This window comes from Botryllus schlosseri, chromosome 6 (genome assembly GCF_051294905.1).
Source record: "Botryllus schlosseri isolate E-star chromosome 6, Bs_hap1, whole genome shotgun sequence".
In the NCBI taxonomy this organism is placed as follows: domain Eukaryota; kingdom Metazoa; phylum Chordata; class Ascidiacea; order Stolidobranchia; family Styelidae; genus Botryllus; species Botryllus schlosseri.
Window position 1 is genome coordinate 10,687,495 of NC_137241.1, and position 24,091 is coordinate 10,711,585.

At 39.8% G+C, this 24,091-nt stretch overlaps 2 protein-coding genes across 4 annotated transcripts in view; one reads left to right on the forward strand and one right to left on the reverse strand.

Moving 5' to 3' along the window:
* Window positions 1-24,091, reverse strand: part of LOC145440245 (uncharacterized) — a 156,574-nt gene that overhangs the window by 95,616 nt on the left and 36,867 nt on the right. The gene's annotated exons all lie outside the window — the stretch shown is intronic.
* LOC145440221 (slit homolog 2 protein-like) overlaps window positions 17,170-24,091 on the forward strand; it is a 56,339-nt gene continuing 49,417 nt past the window's right edge. The window contains exons 1-3 of one of the 3 annotated variants that reach the window (XM_080317792.1): window positions 17,170-17,188; window positions 19,135-19,424; window positions 21,832-21,903. In XM_080317792.1, coding sequence (XP_080173918.1) covers window positions 19,252-19,424; window positions 21,832-21,903 — 245 coding nt within the window. In that variant the 5' untranslated portion in view covers window positions 17,170-17,188; window positions 19,135-19,251. Of the gene's footprint in view, window positions 17,189-18,809; window positions 19,425-21,831; window positions 21,904-24,091 lie in introns of those variants that run through there. The other 2 variants (XM_080317791.1, XM_080317793.1) reach the window with 2 other exon arrangements.

A 24,091-nucleotide genomic window follows, 5' to 3' on the forward strand; every position in this document is an offset into this window, starting at 1 on the left:
TTCCGAATCTTGTTCGCTAATCTTTGCTGTCACTTTTATAGTGCTTTGACATAGATGTTTTATGATTAATATAAGCCATCTGTATAGGAGAGCGAATATATTATAATTATTTTCTTTATTCACAGTAAAATTGGTAAATACACACAAAATCCGGGAAGCAACCTGCCCCCAAAGGAAAATGGCGGGATTGGAGTAATTTTTTAATATTTCAGTAGTACAGTCAAATTGTTAATCCTATGCAATACATGAAGAGGTCAGATTACAGAATTGCGGTAGATGAAGAACTGGCAAGGGTTGCAGAGCAGAAGTACAGTTGATTGAAGGTAAAGAATCGAAATTACAGAAATTATTATTATTGTACACAACAGTGGTGCTTTTAGCCTGTTACGGGCTTTGTGCTCCACGACATGACATTATTTGAACAGATCACTGTATTTCTTCTTGTCTTTAATATTCCACTCTCTCGGGCACTCGCTCGCTCTCGATTCATCCGGTCTTTTGCTGCCGACTTGCAGCTCGGCTCACTGTGATTGCTGGGCTTTAAAGTTACTGCAACTGCAGTGAAGTCGGCTCCGACACAGAAGAAGTTAGTCCGAACCACTGCCATCTGTGTCATGACGCTGGCGCTTAACCAACAGCGCCACTCGCTTCCCGTGGAGCGAATTTATAAAACTATGTATATGGAAAAACTGGTTGATCGATGTTGTGTAGATTACCATATTAGCCACATAGCAACATATCATTACTTTGTATCTGTACTCTCTTACAATCGTTTCGAACTGTGACAATTAGCACTTAACGAGAGTAACATTGTATTAATTTGTCGAGCAGACATTGAAAACTTTCGGCCACCTCAATCTACGGACCTACGGATAGCATGCTTGTATTATTGTATTATTAACTGTATTCATATGTACTTTAGAGTATCGGATTTCCCAGCATACGTGATGAAATTACGGGGGGCCAAACCAAATACGACATATGACCACTTTAATCGCAGTAAACGCTTAGATTCCCAAGACCTCTCCGAATTTTTATGAACTTCGCGTCTGTTTGTTTTATAGAGAGGCCAAGCTCAGTTGCACTTGAACCCGAGAAATGCAATCACGCCACCTGTTTCCCGATCACGACGGATTTGTGGCTTCCACCAACAGCCCCGTAACAGATTTTGTATTCTACTGACGCAAATCTTTGAAATCCAGATTCTCCAGTCGAACCGCACGAAATCTGCTCGGCAAATTTGATAGGAAAACACTTCAGATTTTCAAGTTTTGACCACTATCAATGTCTTTTACCCTATCGGATAGGTTTCGATTTTCCACTTGATACTGGTAGTCAGTTGAAAGAAAGCCGCATTTCCCACCAGATGACGATTGCATCTTCGTACGTTGACGTGGATTGGTCCAAAACAGATATGGATACATGTTACATACTCCGCGAGTGTATGCAGTTGCAGAGCCACATATATGCATTTTTTGTAAGGCTATAAGATTGCTTAGGGTTGACATCATAATGAGGGATCGAATATGTTATCAGTACCTAAAGTCATTTTGTTGACGGTGCCTTTTGAAAACTCATTAACACTAGCAGCGCCCTAATGAATCAAAATTTTGAGAATTTCAAGATAGTACGATATTAAATATGGTATTACACAATCGATTTTAGTTATTTGGCAAGGAGGGCACTGAGCAATGAGCATCTTCTGCTTGGCATGAGATACTTGTCCTAATTTTGTCAAAATATCGCGGAGATAAGCTAGATTGATCAGAAACACTTATAGGCCTGCTACGGAGTGACATTGTGCATTCTATAAGAAGGTGCAATGTATACATTTTATAGAAGTAGACCTGCAACTCTGGACGTTTACGTCTCAGCGGTCCATGGGTGAGAGTCACTGATCCAGGGTCATTAAGGAAAAACTTTAATATATTCGAAACAGAACGTCTTTATTACCGAGCATCGCCACTGTCGTCGAGACTATGTGTATAAATCAGTCAGAAGACCTTTATGCTGGTGTAATTAATCCAATCCAAACAGTTCCTCGTCATTACAAGATTTACGTTGCGCAGGGGCGTGGCAAATCTCCACAACACAAGGCTTGGAGTTCAATTTCAATCTTCTCTAATTTTATGAAACATCACCGTCACCGAAACAATACCAAATGCAGAAATGATATCCACCGACAACAAGAATGGATATCGATGTCACTGTCGTGTGGCTCGCAGACAACGCAGACTCCAATAGAATTAATGCCGGGAATGTAATCTTCAGGAGACATGTAATATCAAGCTCACAAGCAAAGATTGCGCAGCAGTAAATTGATGATATTTCGGTAGCGATGCGATTTATACCACAGTAACACTGGTCTAATTGTTTCGCGATCCACTTGGATAGATCGTACCAAAATATTGATTACGACATGGAGCAGGGAATTATACTCGGAAGGATCGCTCACAAAACAAATTTGAAGGAGGCGAGGAGACGCCGAAGCAAACAGAAAGAGTGTGGAATTCAATTACGTTCTATTATACCATCCTGAACAGATTGTCATTGCACACCGAGTCAGTAAATTCGTTACTTTCGGAAGCAAGGGACCCTGCTTTTGTTACTGGCCGTGATGTATCATACGATACAGCATGCGTGTCTTTGGCTCGTAATAGCAGTTCAAGAAAATCGGCAAAAATGCAGTATTCGAATGTGGTAAGGACTAAGGATTTTGCTTTAGCAAAGCCTCCTAGCCGCACGGAAATCACGGCATACACCTTGAAAAGTACCGTGACTGCCTGCCAATGGATGTTGTGCATTTAATAATGCGTGCGAGTTGGAACTTCATCGAAATATGATTCATATGGATATCTGTCGCCGTCTTTGACATGTTTAGATACTGTGTTAGTCCCATATAAATCTGATCTCACAGCTCCACATTGATACAGGGTTGTAACCAAGTCACAAGTCAATGTCACTTTTTTAGTTTTGATTCGAGTCAAGTCGAGTCAGTTTCAATTCACCGCCGAGTCAAGTCCTATTCTAAGTCTGTGAGTAGAGGGGCGAGTCCGAGTCGAAGTCATTGTGTTCACTATTCAGTTTTGAGTTCAATCCGGTTCAATCAACTTTTTCCAACCCTACTCGAGTGATATAGAATGGCTCGCATTCGTAATATCGTATTTTTTTAGTCCAAACAGTTTCCGGCCGTATTTTCCAAGTAAAAGGACTGATAGACGAAATACCAGTAATGCAGTGACTATACTATTCTTCGAAGTTTCAATGAAATGTCTGTCTTGGCCGTCCTAGTCTCGAGTCATGCACAATGGCTCGAGTACAAGTCGATTCAATACACAAGTTGACTCGAGTCGAATCGAGTTAAGTCGAGTCACCAAAAATCGTGACTCGAGTCATTACAAGCTTGCATTGATAGATATTATATTATTAGACTCATATTCTAGCATGATCGACTTTCTATATCCCCAGTTTTTCAATTGCAGCGAAATACTATAAGACGCTATATTTCCGTCCTCGCTGAAACAATGTTCTCCATCTTAAGACAACATCTCTATTTATCAATAAAAGCGTCTGCGGGTTGCGTGGTGCAATTCTCAAATTTACCAATTTATTAAGCCATCCATCAACCAAATATTGGTAGGAACACGACTTTGCAGTATTGCACACAGTTATTACACGTCGTACGACCCGATATAGCGAATCAAACTGTAATATAGCAATTGCGAGTAAACCGCAAGATACTTTGGGTACTTTTGTGCGTTTGTTAGATTTGTGACGGAATATCTTCATCACGGTGCCATTACATTATTTTACTGCTCTGAAACGTTGCATATCGCCACATAAATCAACCTCGGCGCTTCTATCATTCTGGCATTCGTGGGCAATTCTTAAATATATATGGCCGTCGAATGTATATTTATGGAAGTGTTGATTTTGATTACGCAGATCCATGCAAGACAAGCACTACATAAGATTCTCACAGACGTTATCACTAATCCTGACAGGCCTTCAGCTAGTGCAAATTTGCTCTGACTCTCCTTGTAAAACTGTAATAACAAGTGGATATTCTATTATCATGAGATTTAGGTGCACAAGGCGTGGAGATACATCGGACAATTGTATACGTACATTAGGGTTGTTCAGAATTGATCGACTTTCAAAATGTCGTGGTTTTCAGTCCGATTCCCATGCCTTATACCATAAAAACATATTCTAGGTACTTTTTTTCGTAATTCATCCCTTGCATCCGTGTGCACATTGAGCTGGAAGAATATCGGCTAAAAATACGGGATTCCCCTAAAATTTGAGTGTCGCTATTCGGACTAGGCTAGTAAAACGTCATATATAAGCTGGTTTTATGTAGCTATTGCGGTTGGAGTGCTACATAACCTCACTATAGAAAGTATTGTCAGTTCAGGACACCATTTTTATGTCCCACGCTGCCTTAGAACTCCTCAATACTGCCTAAGACTGATAGTCATTTTGTTGGATCACCTATATCCTACACTCCTCAACCCTACCCGAGATTCTTCATCAATTGCCGGGATCACCACGTGCAAGAATACAACTGTAAATGTATCATTCACTCACAGCCACATTATAAACATCACATTGTTCAAAGGAAACGAAACAAAAAGGCAAAGAAACAGATCAACTTGGCACATTGCATTGCACTGGGATGCAAAGCTCACTGGAAGTCGTTTCGGAGGGAAATTTGAGGCCTTGGCTGTGCTGGCATAGTCTGCGTATTCCAACGCATTTGAGAAAGGCAAACTTCTTGGCAATCGAACTCTGGAGAGTGCTACAGGAAAAGCACAGGCTGATCTGTCATTTGAACTGCTGGAACTTTATAATTTAACAAATAATGTCAGAGCTCTTGTGTTTGACACAACACCCTCAACGGAAAAAATAAAGGTGCGGTTCTGTTACTTGAAGAATTGATAAACAGGAAAGTTTTATACTTTCTACTTCTGCTTGTCGCCATCATATCTATGAACTAGTCATCCGTGGAGGTCTGGAAGTGAAATGTGTTCGGATCTGCGACCACAGGCCCTGAAAACACAGATTTTAATACCTTCCAAGAAGTGGAAAGATATTGATCAATTAAGAAGCTCTAAAGCATTTCAGTTTAATTAATGTAGCTGGTTGGCGATCAAAGCTGATGAAGCTAAGCAAGAAATAATTCCACTGATGAAGCCATATAATGGAAAGCAGAAAGAAGTCTTGATAATAAATGACTACAGAGAATGTGCAACAGGCACCTTGGCGATTGTAGCTGCCAAATATATATTGATAATCGTTTTCGCAAGCCTGGTGCTACTAATAGCACTGGATGGATGAGTCAAGTGCTGTACTGTCAAAAATGTTCATGTGGAGAGAGCAAATGGGCTATTCTGAAGAGTTCATTAGAAAGTTGCCCTGTTTTATGTCCCAGCTTGGTTGAAAACTGGTAATGCATGTGACGCACAGTATATTGATCTCAAATTCCTTCATGGCATGCCAGACTTTTCATTGTGCGATTTCACAGTTGCTGATGTGGCATATAAAAAGATGCAAGAACATCATTGGCATCTCACCGAGGAAACGGTGGTATCAACAATGTTCTCGGCTAAACCAAAGATTCCTGAGAAAGTGAAGGAAGCGATGGCTGCTAAATTGCTGCAAATGCCAATCCTTGAACAATTTCGCAGAGGTAGGCTATACCTCTGAGTCTAATCTCTGACTCTGTCTCTGAGTCAATGAGTATGGTTGCTTTAATTGAAGCGGAATCATGGTTTCTATTCAATGCTATACATGTCGAACATGATTGGTTTAGTCTTCCAGTTTCGGAATGGCATACTGATTCGCATTTCGTGACTGCTCAAGAATTTGTGAGTAGCGTTGAAATAGTTAACGGCGCAGCAGAGCGTTTGGTGAAATTGAATACCGACTTTGATGCTTTCAAAACAGATGACAAAGAACAGCGAGCGAGCCTCTTACAAGCAGAGGTGGTCAGTAACGAAGTACTTCTACTTTTTGGAAGTACTCAAGTAGTTTTCCTCTACTTCTGGTACTTACTCAAGTAGATCTGATTTTCTCTACTTCTACTTCTACTTCGTAATATTTTGTGATCTACTTACTTACTTTTCGCTATTTTCAGTTTGTCAAGTAGAAGTAGTTTAATCCCTAATACGAAAGATAGCCTGAGGAATTACGGGGCTGTTTTCACCGAGTACCAACTTTTCATATTGATAAAAGTCAAGTAAAGCCCAGAAATTTTGTTGCGTTTCGCGCACAGTAGCTATGGAGTGACAAATATGTTTCACGAAAGTATCAGTGAATATAATTTAGGTACCGGATTGCTTGGTTCCGCTCACACCGCATTGTCGCCCATATCAAATATTTCATCACAGTAAATATGGCCCACCATAACGTTTGAAACTACCGATTCGGAATCTAGCAATTACCTATCATATCGTAATCTAGCAGCCCATGACATGTCCTGCTAATCTGGAAAATCCGGATTTTTTTTAACGTTACACCTGTTTTAGCAGAGCACCTTTGAAGCTTTATGGACGAAAAACATGAAATATATTTTACGCTTCTTAGAAGTGGTATTTGTATTTCACTTTCAATTCCGAGTATCATACTTTGAGTTCTAATTACTTTCAGTGCTTTTGTCTGCAGAACATACATGTTGAAGCATAAAAGCAAGTGTAGTAATGCCTCTATTTTGCGAAAATAAAGCTACCCTAAATATAAATTTTATGATCCACAATATTTGTTATTAACGTATACTAATCGCGCAAAGTGTTGAAACCGTATCCGATACAACTTCTCCGTATTGCTCTCGCCTAAACTTGGGGCCTTACAATATGGGGGAGGGCGCAATGTCATGATATTCTCTAAAACGGGGTCTTCTAGTAAACAAAGGGTTAGTATCGCATTTCCATATCAATACTATAATTTGCATCCCATGATGCGAAAGAATGCTTATTCTGTCGAAAATTGATACCTCTCAGGATGCATCAATACGAATCTCTGCACCTTCCGCATAGCTCAATTTGCAGCTTTTAACAGTCCATGCGAACGAATTAGGACTGTTTTCAAAACTACTTACTTACTTGAGTAGATTAAAAGTCAGTAAATTCTACTTCTACTTCAAGTAGTTTAAGGTGGCTTATGAAAGAAGTACTTCTACTTCTACTTGAGTAGATTTTTTCGTCGCTACTTCTACTTCTACTTGAGTAGCGTTCTTGACTACTTTGACCACCTCTGCTTACAAGCCGTGGAAGATAACGGGAACAGATTATGCCGATTTCTCTAAAGCAACAATTTCATCCGGACCTGATTTAAGTAGTATTTGCCAAGTTGATCAGTTTCTTTGCCTTTTTGTTTCGTTTCCTTTGAACAATGTGATGTTTATAATGTGGCTGTGAGTGAATGATACATTTACAGTTGTATTCTTGCACGTGGTGATCCCGGCAATTGATGAACAATCTCGGGTAGGGTTGAGGAGTGTAGGATAGGTGATCCAACAAAATGACTATCAGTCTTAGGCAGTTTTGAGGAGTTCTAAGGCAGTGTGGGACATAAAAATGGTGTCCTGAACTGACAATACTTTCTATAGTGAGGTTATGTAGCACTCCAACCGCAATAGCTACATAAAACCATCTTATATATGACGTTTTACTAGCCTAGTCCGAATAGCGACACTCAAATTTTAGGGGAATCCCCTATTTTTAGCCGATATTCTTCCAGCTCAATGTGCACACGGATGCAAGGGATGAATTACGAAAAAAAGTACCTAGAATATGTTTTTATGGTATAAGGCATGGGAATCGGACTGAAAACCACGACATTTTGAAAGTCGATCAATTCTGAACAACCCTAACGTACATATAGCAGTAAAATAGTACCACCAACTTCCTGTTGTGTTTCTGTATAGGCTACGTAGTACGTAGGCCTACATTGCAACGTCAGATCTTATCTGCAGGCATACATTTAGTATACATGCACTGCACAATCATTTCGTTTACTTTGAAAGTCAAGTTTTACTGCTAAACTCCTTCAAACAACTTGTGCTAACAAACCCCTTGGTGTGTAGAGACGCAGAAGATCAATATATGTGTTCTTGGAGACAAAATGTGTGTATTCAGGCTCTGCAAAGACAGTCCATATTCTTCGTATTTCCTCAATGGATGTATGTACTGTGTTCTTATAATACCCTTTGAAGATTCGCAGACACGATCAATTCAGTCTTAGGCAAATCCAGCTTGACTGAGATACCATAGAAGTGTCCAATTCACGTCCCTGTATTTGAGTAAAAGCAACTAAAGAAGGTCGACACCGACGTAGAGGCAGCCTCACTTCTCTGTCCGCATTGGGATGAATGTAACTGATGCGCTGGGAACGCACCACTGACCAATACTTCATTGTTCGCCACAAATATTTACCATATGGATAGCTGAATTGACCATTTATAAGGTTTCCCTGAGTATATTTTCTGTCGAGAATCTTTATATACGTATTAACCTTGCCAACAAGGCTGAAGCACAAATCCAGAGACTCATCAGTAAGATCTGCATGACTCCAATATCATAGAAGACAAGAGTTGCTCTTTTTTAACTCACCATGTATCAAGTTCCGTGCTGCTTCTGCTCTAACTTAGGGTTACCATAAGTCCTCTTTTAAGAGGAATCGTCCTCTTCTTGACATTATTGAAAGGACACTGTGTCCTCTTTTCAGATTCCCAAAATATGGTAACCCTACTCTACCTCCTCTATCCTCTTCATCTCTCTTAACCGTTGGGTAACTAGGCTCCGAAGACTTAATGTGTCACATTAGACCAATCTCATTAAATAACTTGAATTTCTTTTTACACCATCACGTAATTTTTAGGCAAGTCCGCAGTCCACACTGGAATTTCATGCGGGTTACAGATGGGTTAGTGATTCGAAATGAAATCCCCCATTTTTGTTATCATTTCTGGAACTCGTTCTGTGTCCGTAACTATACCGGACAATTCCTTTGCCGCATTCTCAACCCGTTATTCATGTATGGTTCGCTTGTAATAAAAGCTTAACAGCCCTGCGTTCTATCCTAATCGGCCTATAGGGGCTAATATTATTATGAAGTCCCAGAAGAAACAAAGTTACGAAGCAGTTATTCCGATATTTGGTTCGAAATATGGTTGCATTCAAAACAAACGGTGTTTTAAAACACCTTAATTAAAACATGTTTTAAACAGTGCTTTAAACAAAGGCCTTTAAAAACAATTGTGTTTATTTAAAGTTGTAAAATTATGCCCTAATTGCGAAAATACTTTCCAAAAAACATGTTGTATGAGCCTACGGACAATTAACACCCGATTTAGCCGACGTATATCGATATGGGATGCGTTGGAACCCTCAAAATTGTCGGTTCATCAGTTATAGTGCACACTGAACATATTTCGTCAAATGAGCTATATTTACCCTATATTTTCAATTGTCAATGTCAATCCAATATGACGTCACAATTGTATATTCCTGACGTCATGGCTTAAAAAACAATAAAATACATGTTTTAAATTAGGACCTTCTTTTAAACATGTTTGTTTTTAATTTATTTTTGTTTTAAAAGCAACTCAGTTCAAAAGGTGGGTTGTAAAAGACTGTGCCATTTGCTATCAGTCATATAGTGCTGACTCACGAATAAATGAAACCAAACCGCATGAAACGGATTCACAGGAGAACACATGCCGAACGAACGACAATATATATTTCCAGAAAAGCGTAAAAGATTTTTTACTCAGTGGCCGTTATAATGTTACTGTGAATTATCGTGTAGAAAGAAATTATCTGCAATAGCAATGACATCTATGAAAACGAAACAGCAACAAGCTTGCAATCTATACTGATACGAGATAAAGCTTATCCTCGATTATTCGTATCTTTGACACCTTGATGACAGAAGACTATAATCAATAATTGTGAATTAAATGGACATTTGATTGTAAATTATGACACCACAATTTCTTTATTCATATTGCTAAGCTTAAAATAGCTGTTTTTATTTTAAATTGCTGTCCATAATGTTCCTATCTGGGCAATGATATGACACATGTGAAGCATAACTGTTCTAGAGTTTCAATCATCTCATAAGCTTGTTAAGACGATGCCTTGAATATATTAAAAATTTAGTGAACAGTGACAGTCACATGGACGACTGGACCCTCTATATTACTGTAAATTGACCTATTTTTTACGTGAAGATGTGTCTTCTTGCCAACATTTGTTTTCTTCTCAATTAACGTGTGTACTAGTATCGTTTTAACGTCCTATAGATAGGTCTGGATGAGCAGATAACGCATTGGAATACCAGCGACCGGACGACGCAGACAACAGCGAGACAGGGCCTTTTGTAAACGACCGAATGATTGGATATCAGCGGCGCACTAATGCATTATTGATACGTAGGAGCATTCTTTACCATAGATAAGTTAAAGATAGACAAGCAATTGACATCATCTGAACCTTGTGTTACTGTGATGATTGAAGGGAGGTGGGATATGATTTCGCATCATATGATACTTTTTTATTTTTTCCATGTTATATGTTAAACCTATTTGTTTATCGCAGTGTTTGCGTAAGTATGGAGTGCTTTACTTATGAGTTTATTGTGATGACGGTGTAGTACTCTAAGTATTGTAAGTCAACCTGTTATTTTCGGATCAAGTGACTGCATGTTAGCAGCCTTGTCAGTCACACATCATAAGTGCTGAAAGATTATGTAGTATCGAACTTGCATGGTACATAATAAAGGTGAAAGGTCTAGCGACCTAATATTTATCTAAGGGCGAGTGGTACAAACATGAAGTAGAAGACGCGGGGCTGAGTGCTGCGTTGAATTCACTAGGCATGGAAGGAATAGCGGTATAATCCACAGCCAATGGGGTGCGGGTACGAGCCCGACTCCAGAATTCCTACCAAGGTGGTAAAGGTTTGCCCAGGCTCCATCGGATCCGCGTAAGTGTGACTTACAAAAGCAAATAACGATAGCAGGCCGTGCTACAAATCTGCCGATACCCATTCGTAAAAGCCCGACTGATATTGGATTTTTGGGCCGATGCCGATAAAACCGAAATCAAATAGTCCGAATTAACTCGAACATCTGAATTCTAACCAACGTCAGCATAGTATTTCTTTAAACTTTCATTGGTTCGCGACTAGGTTAACGATGTGAAGCACCTGGACAAATATAAATGGAAATTTATAGTTTACAATGGGCACAAACAACATTTTATATCGGTCGCGGAGCCTTATTCTTACGAGACTCATATGTCTTTCAAAATTCGCCCGTGTATATATGAGTATTATTGTGTGACGCAGCAATGAATGAATACCTATCTAGAAGATACTCGTAAAAGTAGGTAAGTGAGTGACATATTACATTAATGTAATAAGATTTCATTCCAAGTCTTCAATAGGTTGTTTCTAGGTTCTCTCGTTTATGGAGCAGATACATATTTAGTCTCAGCCGTTTCCCCGTACGTACTTCCGCGACAAAACGGTGAAGCGTTCTCAAAACGTGTCAAATGTGCGATGTTTTCCAAAGTAACAGACGTGGACAGTGGACACGGGTATCGTTGTTCAGGTGTTTTTAATTATAGACATATAAAACGATGCGACTGAAAATCGTATCTCACGGATATGACCTCACACTGCTGTTGTCAAGTAGCCTATACCCCGAATATCTTCCGAAAATTTATATGTATAAATCGTATATACGTGGGGTATTGTGTGTTCAATTCATGCAACATGACTACACCACATTTAATCCTATGTAAAATTGGCACTCGATTTCGTCTAGGTGCTTCTGACACCACCTTGAACAAGTGTTGTCATGCACTCCACGTACCACAGGGATTTTATTCGTCAACTCCTTCTGAGAATGCTCCATTGCTCGTAGACGTGTTTTAATCTGGTTCTGTTCACATCTTTTTGTTACGTTATGTTAAACAAGTAATATGTCTGGCACATGGAAGGCATTAAACAAATGTGGTAGAAGGTAGATTGACGCCACCAAACGCTACAAGCGCATATAGCGGGATTCCATAAAGTGTGGCGAAATGATCATGATATTAACACATATTATTCTGATCGCAATATAACTGACTCGGCAGTCGTTCCATTGCCGATTCTCGGTCCTTGAAAAGAGAAGGTGTGTTGTTTGATATCATAAACATGCTCACTACCTATGCGAGGATGATTTCATTATTTTTATGTCGTATTTTAGTGCCTGTATGTATGTACATCGTGGGCTTTTGTCAAACACTAAGCTTTACGCCCCATGGTGAAATACACTGATGCATCAATATTGATTCCCTCAACTGAGCAAGCTATGCAAATACATTTTGTGGTAAAAGCTTGTTTTATGAATAACGAGTCTTCAACACATCAACACAAACTCGTACACGATCTTCTTTCACCGTTCGCAACGCGATGTATGGTATCCAAACTGCGATCTTTGAAACTCAGTTTTCATACCATACCAAATATATGTGATCGTAATTGGGGGACTAATGTAAAATGCAAACGAGCTTTTTTTTTCACAAACTATCCCCATCCCCATGGCACAAGAAGCATATGAGATAAAAGCACCGCACTCCTACCACGCATGTAGTGCATATAGGCCAAACCAGTATTATCGCATTAAACCAGTCAGCGAGCCCAATTGCGACCATTCTACAACTAGTGATTATTATATCTTTTACTCCGTTATTTCAAAACTAAGAAGTCGATAAGGTACTGCGTCGTATTGTATCGAGTCAGTGTGCGACTGTAGCATCATATTCTCATCGTATAATGCACTCAGAAAGCACCCGGCTGCTTCACTTGTCATACTCTTGCTCTACCTCTTGACGCGTTATACACGAAGCAGATCGGCGTCTACCAGAAATACCTATTGCTGACGAAATTAGATAAGATAGTATGCGGCATTTTGAAGACTGATAAAAGGCCTTGGCTGTCCTATAATCCTACGCTACAGTGTTTCTTAAACTTTTTAGCGCTCGTACCCCTTGAGCTGACATGAAATGTTTTTTCGTACCCCCTATCCAGGATCGAAACAGCACTTTGTCAAGTCACTTACAAAGGCTGTTTTTGCCCTCAAAGGGTTTTCATATTTGGATTTGAGGGACATGAGACATTTCAGCAACTGTAGTTATTAATATCGAAGGTTTTGCCGATGTGCTGTGATTTCAGGGTCCAAATGTATGTCGCCGCCCCGGGGCACCGAAATGTCACAGGTCTTGGCGTGTTATGGGGTGAAAGTTACGGCCAGTGTTGAAATGTGGCAGTGTGATGGTCCCGCCTCAGCAGGATTCACACCCCTTGACTAAAGCACCCTAATTGCCTCAAGGCACCATTCTCTCATAATTGCGAAAAAGGTCTAGTCTCATTTCTGCAACTAATGTAGTATTTTTATGATAAGCGTTACATCATTTTGTCGGAAGGAATGAAATACCCAAATTTTAAATATGAACGCATTTGAAAGGAAATCGCTTGAAGCGCGAAGAAAATTTCCAAGTGGAGGAAATCTCACCAATAATATTCCACTTTATGTTAATTTGCAAAATAATATGCGTAATTAAATAACGTATAATTGTACGCACACTGTATCTGGAACAACTTACTTTAGTGCTTCGTACCCCCAAGGTGTCCGTGGACCCCTGGTCAAAAAACCCTGCCACACCAAGATATTCAAAACATTGCAGTTGCCATATATCGCTCCGTTTCTCTTTTTCGTCGACTCGAAACATTGATCGTCTGTGTTAAATAAGGAAAATTGATAGTTGCACTTGCAGATATGAGTGTCATATACACTTACAAACAAGACAAAAAATATAGAAACTATAGCGATAAATCTAAGCCGTGAATTTTCGTCTTCGTTAATTGCAGTGTAGCGTTAGGAAAATCCGTAAATCGAGGGGTTGTTACATTGTACAATTGTACACAATGTGTGCCTTGTGTCACCTAATAAGCTTGTGTTTTTCAACGGGTGTTCCAATTTGCGAGTTTAACAATATGGATTTACCTACAATTCATAGTTTTTGCTCTGTGTATAGTCCGAATTTGATATTTGAGAATTCTCACATCAGCAGTCATTACCTTACATGGCAGGGGTGGGCAATTATTTTCTCTGCGGGCCAAATGAGAAGCAGAAAATACGCTGGCGGGCCCGTTCAGAAGTTCTAGCTATATTCTTAAGCGTATTAATTTTCTATGTAAATTGAAAGCAGTGAATTACATCGTTAGTACATGCTGCTCAGTGGATGTGTTGATATGAGGTAATGAGAAAGTGACTGTTAATTTACAAGTATAATATTTATTTGCCGTCATAATTCGAAATAATGTTAAACATGATACATTTTATACTCTCTTTAAATCCTTATCCGAGTGTCTGTCTTCGTGTTTTTGTCATAAGGCCGACTAAAGTTATATTCCTTAAACACGGCGACCTGCTCAGCACAAACTAAAAGTACGGGTCTACCCCTGACTGCAGTCAACAAATATTTAGTGCTCCAAACCTTGTTTGAATTTCGGCATTCGACCTTCTTTTTTGACATGTATACGTTCATCCTTTGTGGGTGATAGTGATTCATAGTAATCACGGGCACTGATTTTTTTTACGAATTCACTTGTCAACAATTTTGAACGAGAAATTTGTTGACTTTGATTTTGCACTTACTTCAGGCTAATTTTAGTATGCTGATTCCAAAAATGCCGCTGGTTTTCTTCTAGCACGTCAAGTTTTTGCTCTACGACATATGTCCGAAATATGCGAATTTTCACGAATGTAGCCATATTACTTTTCTGCCATATAGGAATCCACACTTTTATCATATAATGAGTTAGATAGTCGAGGGGTCAATTGAGTTATTAGGAAAAAGGGTACCGGTATCGATTTAGCTAGGCCGATGCTTTCACCCATTTTTGGTTAGAGGATGCAATCATCCGAGGATATTTCAGACACATATTTGATGCAGACTTCAGGACATAGTAAGAACAATAAACATTTCATTTACTATCAGATATAGGTCCAATGCCACATTCAGCTTACCCAGTGTAACTTGAAACTCCTATAAGCTTTATAATTTGGATCAAGATGAAGATCTTAGCGATGGCAGGCCTAATGATGAAGAATTTGAAATAGAAGATGATTCAGAACGAAGAGAAATATTCGGAACTTTTAGCATCCTTGCAAATTGATAAAAGATTTACTTGGCAACAGAGAAAAGATATCTCACTTTCGTAGCGCTACTTTCGGTAGATTTGTGTATTGCCGTGATATTGGCATTGGCATGATTTACTGTTGCCATGGGTTGCTGGAGGAGATAGGAATCCCGATTTACAACAAAGTGAATGACAAATGTCTATTGGTAGCTCAAAAAGGATCCTAAAGTGTGACATTATCCAAAATGGCAACGTCTTAGGTGCAGTAACGATTGCACACTCAGTTAGTCTACGTGAATAATACAGAAACATTGAGAATATTGCAGAAACATTGAATTGTTGCAATATCACAAGCACGATTGGATCATATGTGTCAGCTTTGAAAGATTGTGTTCTCTTAGTGGCCAGACAATAAGAATGCACATGTAACCCTGATACTCATGTACCACTGCCATATGTTTACGTCGGACAGTAGATATTAAAAAAAGATAAAATATCTAAATAATTTTCCGGAAAACCTCAGCATAGTCAGCGATGGGCAAGAAGAAAGCATACCCCAATATCTGAAGATGATGGGGGTAAGATACCAGAGTAGATTGGAGCTTACATATGTTAGCTGACTATTGCTCGAATATCAGACGAGACAACCCACAAAATTATGAGTTATTAACATAAATTTGGACCCTAAAACTCGCACTTCATTTGTCATACAGGAGCAATATCAGTTTAAATCAACCCAGTAAAGCATTGCAAATGTTTATTTGGAGTCTATTGACTTAATTTTGACTGCTTGTGTTTTTTACAACGTTTTATACAATAAACACAAAATCTTGAAAGTAGTACTTTTATGTGGGTTATGAGACAAGGGTGTGGGGGCCTACCCCAAAAACTTGACGTGATAGAGAAAAACGGAAGTCATTTTTTAATTCAGCACCCAAAAGTTAGTCGAAACCAATTGTCTGATCTAAGTCAACATAAATTGTGTTTACCAGTGTTTTGGATTTGGAAACATATCACGGAACAATTTCAAATAAAAACCGTGTAATGAGTAACGTGAAAATGGCAATAAAGAAGGCTTGAATGAATTAAACTATATGGAAATCTTTCAAAGTTAACGAATTTACTACTCAGATCACAAAGCTTACGGTTTTAGTCCACGAAGTAACATCCAAAAGTAGGTTTTCTGTTTTGAATACCAATTGCTCCGCGGGCTGCACTTTGCCCAGGTCTGTTCCATGCCATCAAACTATCCCTTGGTATTGCTAGCATTCCTATTGCATTTGTGATATGACGATAAGGGGAGCGCGAAATTTTTCATTTTCATAAAGGGGGCGTATCTAAAGAAGTTTGAGAACCACTGCTCTAGTTGATACATTACGCTTAAAAAGTCAGCAAGTACTGCGCGTTGTGGCATAATGTGGCCTGAGTCATCGCTAGGTATCGTGTGCATTAAATATTACTTTACGAAAATGTAGGGTTGGTATTGGAAATAAGACGTTACGTGACGTTCGTCTTCACATAAAACCTTTCTAAAAGGTAAGCGTTCATACGAACCAGAATCTTTCGCAGGGGTTCGCACCATCAGTACTCGCAAGTTCATTTATGCAATACGTCACTTTAGCCAACGTTTGTTATGGACGGACTATCAACATCGTATGTTGAGAATAGATATCATTAATTTACCCTGGCCTGCAACGTATTGGATGTATAATGTATTGTGCTATACTGCGGTGGAATTTTCAATATAGTGGTATTATAGACTTATCGACCAGCTCTGTAAACTAGAATATATATTATCAAGTTTGACCCAATTGATTCTATTGCAATTTATGATGCTATATTACGAGGCCAAGCACAAAATAAAGTCCGATTGATTGCGTTTTTCAATGCCAGTTGGCGCTCTCATTTTTGCTGTGCGCCGAAATAGTTAACAACATTACGCAGGCCCGCGGATTGACATTCGAAAATCGCCTGCCGGGATTCCAGTTCACGTGAGTAAACTCTTTACTCTACTGCCGAGGAATTGATCACTTGAATAGCAAGACGAGAGCGGGAGTAAACACAGGCTCGAGGGCAAAACAAATGCTTCTATCGCCGCCGTTGGTGCTCTCGACCTCCGGCTGTGGGCGAAGCTGTATCCGATGACGAGGGGTTCGGGTTGGTTGAATTACTCTTGTCAATTCCTAGTACCAGGGAAGAAACAGCCAAACTGCATATTGTGGTATTGCAAATAAGGGAACTGATGCTACGTCTCGGTGCAATTTATATTACAAATCAAGTGTGTCAGCAAGATTATAATGCTCTAATCGCCGAAGTTTTATGACAGGGAGGTACCAAATGTCGATTGATATTACTACCGTAATATCAAAGCCTATATTCATTATGATGTCGCAAGTTTTCAATAGTCTAATAGACTTTTACTGACGTTGAAACAATTATCATTGTTTTAGAAGTACACTTTTCTGTAGACGGTTTGACAATCTTGATTAAGGTATGCCAAAGCCTATTTCACGGCGAGATCGATTCTGTTGCATGTTTGCAGAATCGTCGCCCTATCTTGTAAGTAGATGATAGCTAGTTACAGGGAGCAGTTTGGATCATTTTGTATGCTTTGAAGCTGCTGTAATTTTATCAGATAGCACCCATCAGCTAAGTCAATCTTGACAAATTCCAAGGTCGCACGTCAAGTCGGTGGCTAAAATAAATGTTGGCTACTGCCGTATCCAATGCAATGTGAGGGCGCGATGATTATAATAGCGCGTTTGTTTGCGATTAATTGCCTTGAGGTGTGAAAACTTACATTGAAACCGTCACACGTACTTGGGATTTATGAAATGGTGTTTGCTAACAGATCTCAATAAGTGGGATCACGGAGATTTGTTTAGATGGTGGATGAAACATGGCGGAAATATTTATTGTAAAAACTTAATGACAATAGGTAGAGTTATGCATCTAAGGATAATACAATAGGCGCTCGGTATCATTAGAGTCATCGGGAATTCTGTAATGTAAGCAAACTAAATAATGTGATCACATGACGCTACGGTCTAGCATGGAGCCGACAAGGCGCTCTTTATCTCAGTGCTTTAGAATGAATACATAGTAAAGACATGCGGGTTTATGTTAGTCAGGACTAGATTTGCGACTTCAGTATGTCGGCTCCTCTTTCTCTTTGCGTATGGTTCGCGATAAGTTCAAGTACTTTCTTTTTGAGTGTAGCATGATAAGTATAATTGGTTACACTGTCTGCCAACATGTTACAGCGCTAGAACGGTTCTGTGGACTTTAATTCGAAATACGTTCGAGTGGCCCAAGATGAACCATGCAGATCCACATGTATAGGCTCGGTTAATCGTTAGGGAAATACTATTTAATCCTGCTTGCCGCTATTGTGTCCCACCGCTCTGGTCAACGAGAGGGGATCGAAAGATTTTAGTAACTGAAGAATTAGAAATAGTCGCTATTCTATATGCTTAGGCCACGGTTATCTATTTGCCCAATCGAGTGTAATCGCCGGAGTATTTGCCGTTGGTCGTTGAGGGATATAGGAGTTGTGAGGGCGAATAGACGGTAACTATAAATGGTATCCAGCAGCCTTGGCAGCGAGCAGATGAGAGCAAGACCTGGTCGGTCCGAATACAGCAGGAATGGTGTCTACTAATAAGATCTATCTATTGTAAATTGTAATCTACCGTCTGCGTATTGCATTTCACGAGGCGGCTGTTTCATTCATCGACTATATCCATACTAAACGTTACAGAAGGTTAAATATAATTCCAATTATTAAGTCATAGTTGCTATTGTCTGTGGTGGAGGTCAAGCTAGGTCAGTGGCCGATGTTAATTCACTACGTATAGTGCGCTAACGACGCGAGAATGGTGTTGAAACAACGTGTCAGTATCAGTAAATCGTTTACTCAATATTGACCTCTTCACAGATTCATTTCATATTGTGGCCAGTAGTATTATCTGCATATTGCCAACGGAGGCCGGTGAGCCCGAATTTAACTGACGATAGATTTTAAATCTGATATCTACATCTACGCCGGACATTTATGATGCCATACGCGGCCATGAGGATCGTACAGGCTCTGCTGATACTAATATCCACGTCGGGCATCGCTCTCTGTTGCCCACCAGGATGCATTTGCATGGAGGAAACGATGCAGTGCGTAGGACGCGGACTAACTTCGGTACCAAGAGGAATCCCAGAATCTGTAGAAAGAATGTGAGTTATGCTTTTGTATCTACCGCTTCAATTGTGCGGGCCGCTGACGTATGACCCGAGTATTTGTTACCGTGTCGTTAACTGAGCGAGCGGCGAGTTGAGTTTTTCTCAACGAAAGTTATTGCCATATTATTCATTTCGTTTTGACCTGGGCATTTGAACGGCCTGACTCTAAGTAGCGGGACTTATTGGATTAATATCGGCAATTTTGCAAGTACGCAATATCTTTTGTTGAATTCCAGTGTTCTTGAGAAGTAGTTGCAAACTTATGTCCGAATTGGAGTGTGTTTACTGTTCAGTGTTCTGTGATGTGGTTACATAAAGCCCTTGTTTCCCGGCTGTAAAATGCACAAAGTAAACCATCTATGCCCTGTTCTAGTGACGAACAATCATTAAGTAAATTTGAGGAAACGATTTTTTGCAACATATCGCGATGATTGCGCGTTAAATCGTCGCTGATAACTCGCTAACTATGTCACGGCGCATCACTTACGATGTACACGCCGTGTTTGTCCTTCGGGTAGTGTTTTCTTTCCCGCGTGTAATGTATGATCGTTCGATTTTTTCAATCGACATATCTGACATGACATCTGAGTTTGTTTGCCGACATGCAGTGGTGTAAGCCGTGGAAATGATTAGTCCATCGTGGAGAGTCCGAAGTGGGTGACAATTGACATAATGCAATTTGAAGATGTGATGAAAAAAGATAGATCGGGAATTTTTCGCTATTCTCTCATTGTGATACCAGCAACCTGTACTTATCTATTTACTATTAACCAAGTTTACAGACCCTTGGGCCTAGGGTACCTACTACATACTGTCTACTACGCTCAACCGATCAGTGGTAAAGTCGCAGTGTCAAAGGTTCCTGGTGGCATATGTCAGTAATCTTGTGTGACGACATAATGTAAATGTCACTGCTTTTTAAATGCCAAAATTGGTTCGGTGAAATAGCCTTGTCACTCAAAATCCGTGGTTTATCTCTCTGTACCCGGCTATTGCGTCAAAAGATGTTGGTTTAAGGAAGAGTTTTGTGATTTGTGTTGAGTTGTTGCGGTTTGCGCCAGTCTTGCCATTGATTTACCACCCCGCCGACCTACACGGGTAAAGTAATAAATATGGCAGTCGCTGTCAGCGCGGCCGGTTCATTGGCTGCATCGTGCCGTAAATTATCGTTTTATATCAAATATAAAAGTGGCTTTCATGAAAACAACCTAACAAACGGCCGCGGCAACGGACTCCCGTAAATCTGTCGAAAATGCTGAGCTTCCACACACTTAATTTGCGCCTTTCTCAGTAAATATATAAGTTTGGCGTTTACGAAACTTTATAGTATCATCTGTTGTAACCAGTACGCTATATCATATAATATTACATTAGATCTATTTCCGTATTTTCCACTGGCTGCTAGTACGGGCGAAATATCCAATTTATTTGGGAATGGGTTATTACTCAGGTTGTTAGGTCTGTTGATTTAATTTAAAGCTTGGTAAACAACCGCTGACTTGAGGCTGGCAGTTACAGTACATTAGTCGTGAGTGCGGGACTCCTTAAACAACCGGTTACGTGACTCTCGGTCTACCCGAAATTTACGTGTTGCCGTGGGTAAGGTCTCGAATATTTTGGTCCATTAGACGCCGATGGGTATAGTGGATATTAGAATTCTGCTTACTGAAATCATTGAGCATCAATACATCATACAAAACATTGAATCAACGACAATGGTGGATAAGTTGTGTTTATGAATACTCCACAGGCGATATGTAATCCTGTCGAATCTGTAGATGCATAGCGTAGACACTACACATACGCGTTGGTCGTACAGTTATGAACACTCGGGGTAGATCGACTACTTCTGCACATCGGCAATATACTTTCTGTTACCCATTGTAACGACGACACAGACAATTTGTAGGAACCATCGCTTCGCTAAAAGGCGTTTCTGAAACACATCATGCGTATCGGATTGTTTTCAGGTTAAATGCTAATCTTCGAATATCTTCGGAGAGTTTTCAGGCGGCAATTTAAATATTTTCGAGCGCAATATCTGGTATCATAAACCTCTTTCCAAACACGCTTATCCCTGAAATATTTCGGAGTTATCGCGAGCGCACTCAAATTGCGTTGTGCGGACAGATTGATTTAGTTGTGCAAACACGGATCAGCGTTCGGTGATACCTGTTACTGCCAACGGTTAGCCACGAGATTATGACAACTATGCATGTGTACATCGCGCTCTGTAGACATTTCTAATTTAATCCTGATTCGTCACAATATTTGATATCTTCTACCTCTGTTGCGACGTAGAAAACCTTCATTCATCGATTCTTCTAATCTTTCAATTTAGCACAATCCCCAGACTCCAGAAAGTAAAAAGATTATTGTAACATGTTAATTCTGTTTCCAGAGAACTTCAAAGTAACAATATCACGCATATATCAAGAGACGACTTTGCTGAACTCAAGCAGCTTAGAGTTTTGTAAGTACATATTTTTATTAGTTCATTATCAATTTGATACACTAACCCAGAGGTCTCAAACTCAAATGTCCTCGCGGGCCAGTTTTCCAGTTTTGACGACGCCGCGGGCCGCAGCATATATAGGGGTATTATATGTCTTTCCAAGTAGGCCTTATTTGACGGGTTGGAATTTTCCTATTGAACGTGAGCCGATCCAGCAGGCTGACAATAAACACACATCGTCAAAATGTGATTTACTCTTGTATCAATTTAGGCCTGGCAGGAAAAATATCATCACATTTATAACTATTTGAATAGAATTCTTGTTGTACTTGATATATATTAATTATAAAATATAGACACAATATGAGCGGACAAATGTGTGATGTCATCATAGAAGTTATCGCCTTTTGATATTTCGAATTTAACAGAGTGATAATAGAGACTGATCTAATATCACAACATTTTTGGGTTGGGCAGTGTAATTCCAATCAAAGATTCGGGTATACTCCTGATAAGTAGGCTATTAATCTCATGGTCAAATATCTTCGTAAATAGGAGCGGAAAAATATATAAATATCGAATCAATATATTAATGAATGCGTCCTAGTAATAGAAATGTCGGAACGCCGAACGAGCCATCGTTGGAGCGTACCACTACCGTAGGCTACTCGGTACCTTGAAGTGGTCTTAATAACATGGTTCAGCGACTAAGCGACCTAAGATGTAACTAATAGATTGCCACTGGTTGCCATAACTACTTGCTTAGTAAGCGAAATACCAAACTGCGACCTTCTGATTTATTTATTGCCATGACACGCGATTAGTTTGTTGCGTCCATAATTCTAACAAATTCACGGCGTTCCGAGTCACCCCGAGTCCACTCGAGTCATTTTCATTTTTCCATCGAGTCAGCCCGAGTTCCAGTAATTCTATGAAAGGTCGCGTCCAAATTCAATGTGGCGAAATAGTGAATCTTCCACATGGTAGCGTTTGCAATTGATGTGATAGCAGTGGCGGCTCGTCCTATAGGGCAACTGGAGCATTGCCCCACCTAAAATTCTGTTCAATAACAATTCTTTACCATTTATAGATGCACAGCAATCGATATATACTGAAATCACAGCGAAAATCGCATTCTTCTTATTATTTCGCTTGTAAATGCCCATATATAGCGAAGTCTCTGAGAAAATCGACTTCTCTTCTGTGTTTTCGCTTTGCGAATGCCTAGCCGGGGCATGCCCCGGTAGCGCTCATAACAAGCTTTCGCTGTCTATTCTCTCAAAGCCACGCACAATAAAGAAACGGTGATTTACTCTCTCCTATTCATAAAATTGCCGAGCAACCGGGGCAACATAGGTCTGTTGCCCGTAAGGTGTGATGTAACAATCGTATCTATATCTGAACTCGGTTACCGTCATATGCGTTTAGTCGACCTTTGCTGGTATAGGTCGATTTTGATGGTGTTTCACACCATGATAATTCTTGAAACTTGGTATGTCATGTCGTGATGGTGGTAGTTAACACTCCCCCAAGTTTCAGGGTTTCTACCTAAAGTTTAGGGTAGTAATTCCGTTTCCGTAGTTGAGTGTGTGCTTATCCGTCATGTATCGCAAACAGATTTTATTCAAAAGCCGGTATTGGTATCCATTGATTTTGACGATGTTCCATACCGAGATCGGTCATGACATTTGGCACGGTAAGTCTTAATGTTAGTATCGAACGCTGTACCAAGTTTCAAGTTTGTCACTGAACTGTGTTGGTGGTAATTTCTTTTCCTAAGTCGAGTGAGAACTGACTCGTCATTTATCGCAAACAGATCTTACGCAAAGCCGGTATTGGTCTCTGTTGATTTTAACGATGCTCCTTACCTAAATCCGTCATGAGCTTTTGCACGGTATGACTTGATTCTAGTATCGAACGCTGTGCCAAGTCTCAGGGTTGACACTAAATGATTATGGCAGTGATTTTGTTATCAATGTCGAGTATGGTAGAGATGTGCGCTGATCTGACACTTAAGCCTACCTAACGCATTGCGGATTTCACGCAAAAGCCGGTGTACCTGTGCTAACGTTAACTGTGTTCCATACTGAGATAGGTGATGAGATGATGATATCATGAAACAGTTTACTAACATTCTCGGTTTGCATTCAAATATTTACTTTTACTTCATATTCTCCAATGTCAATTTCACCCCTGTCAAGCGCGA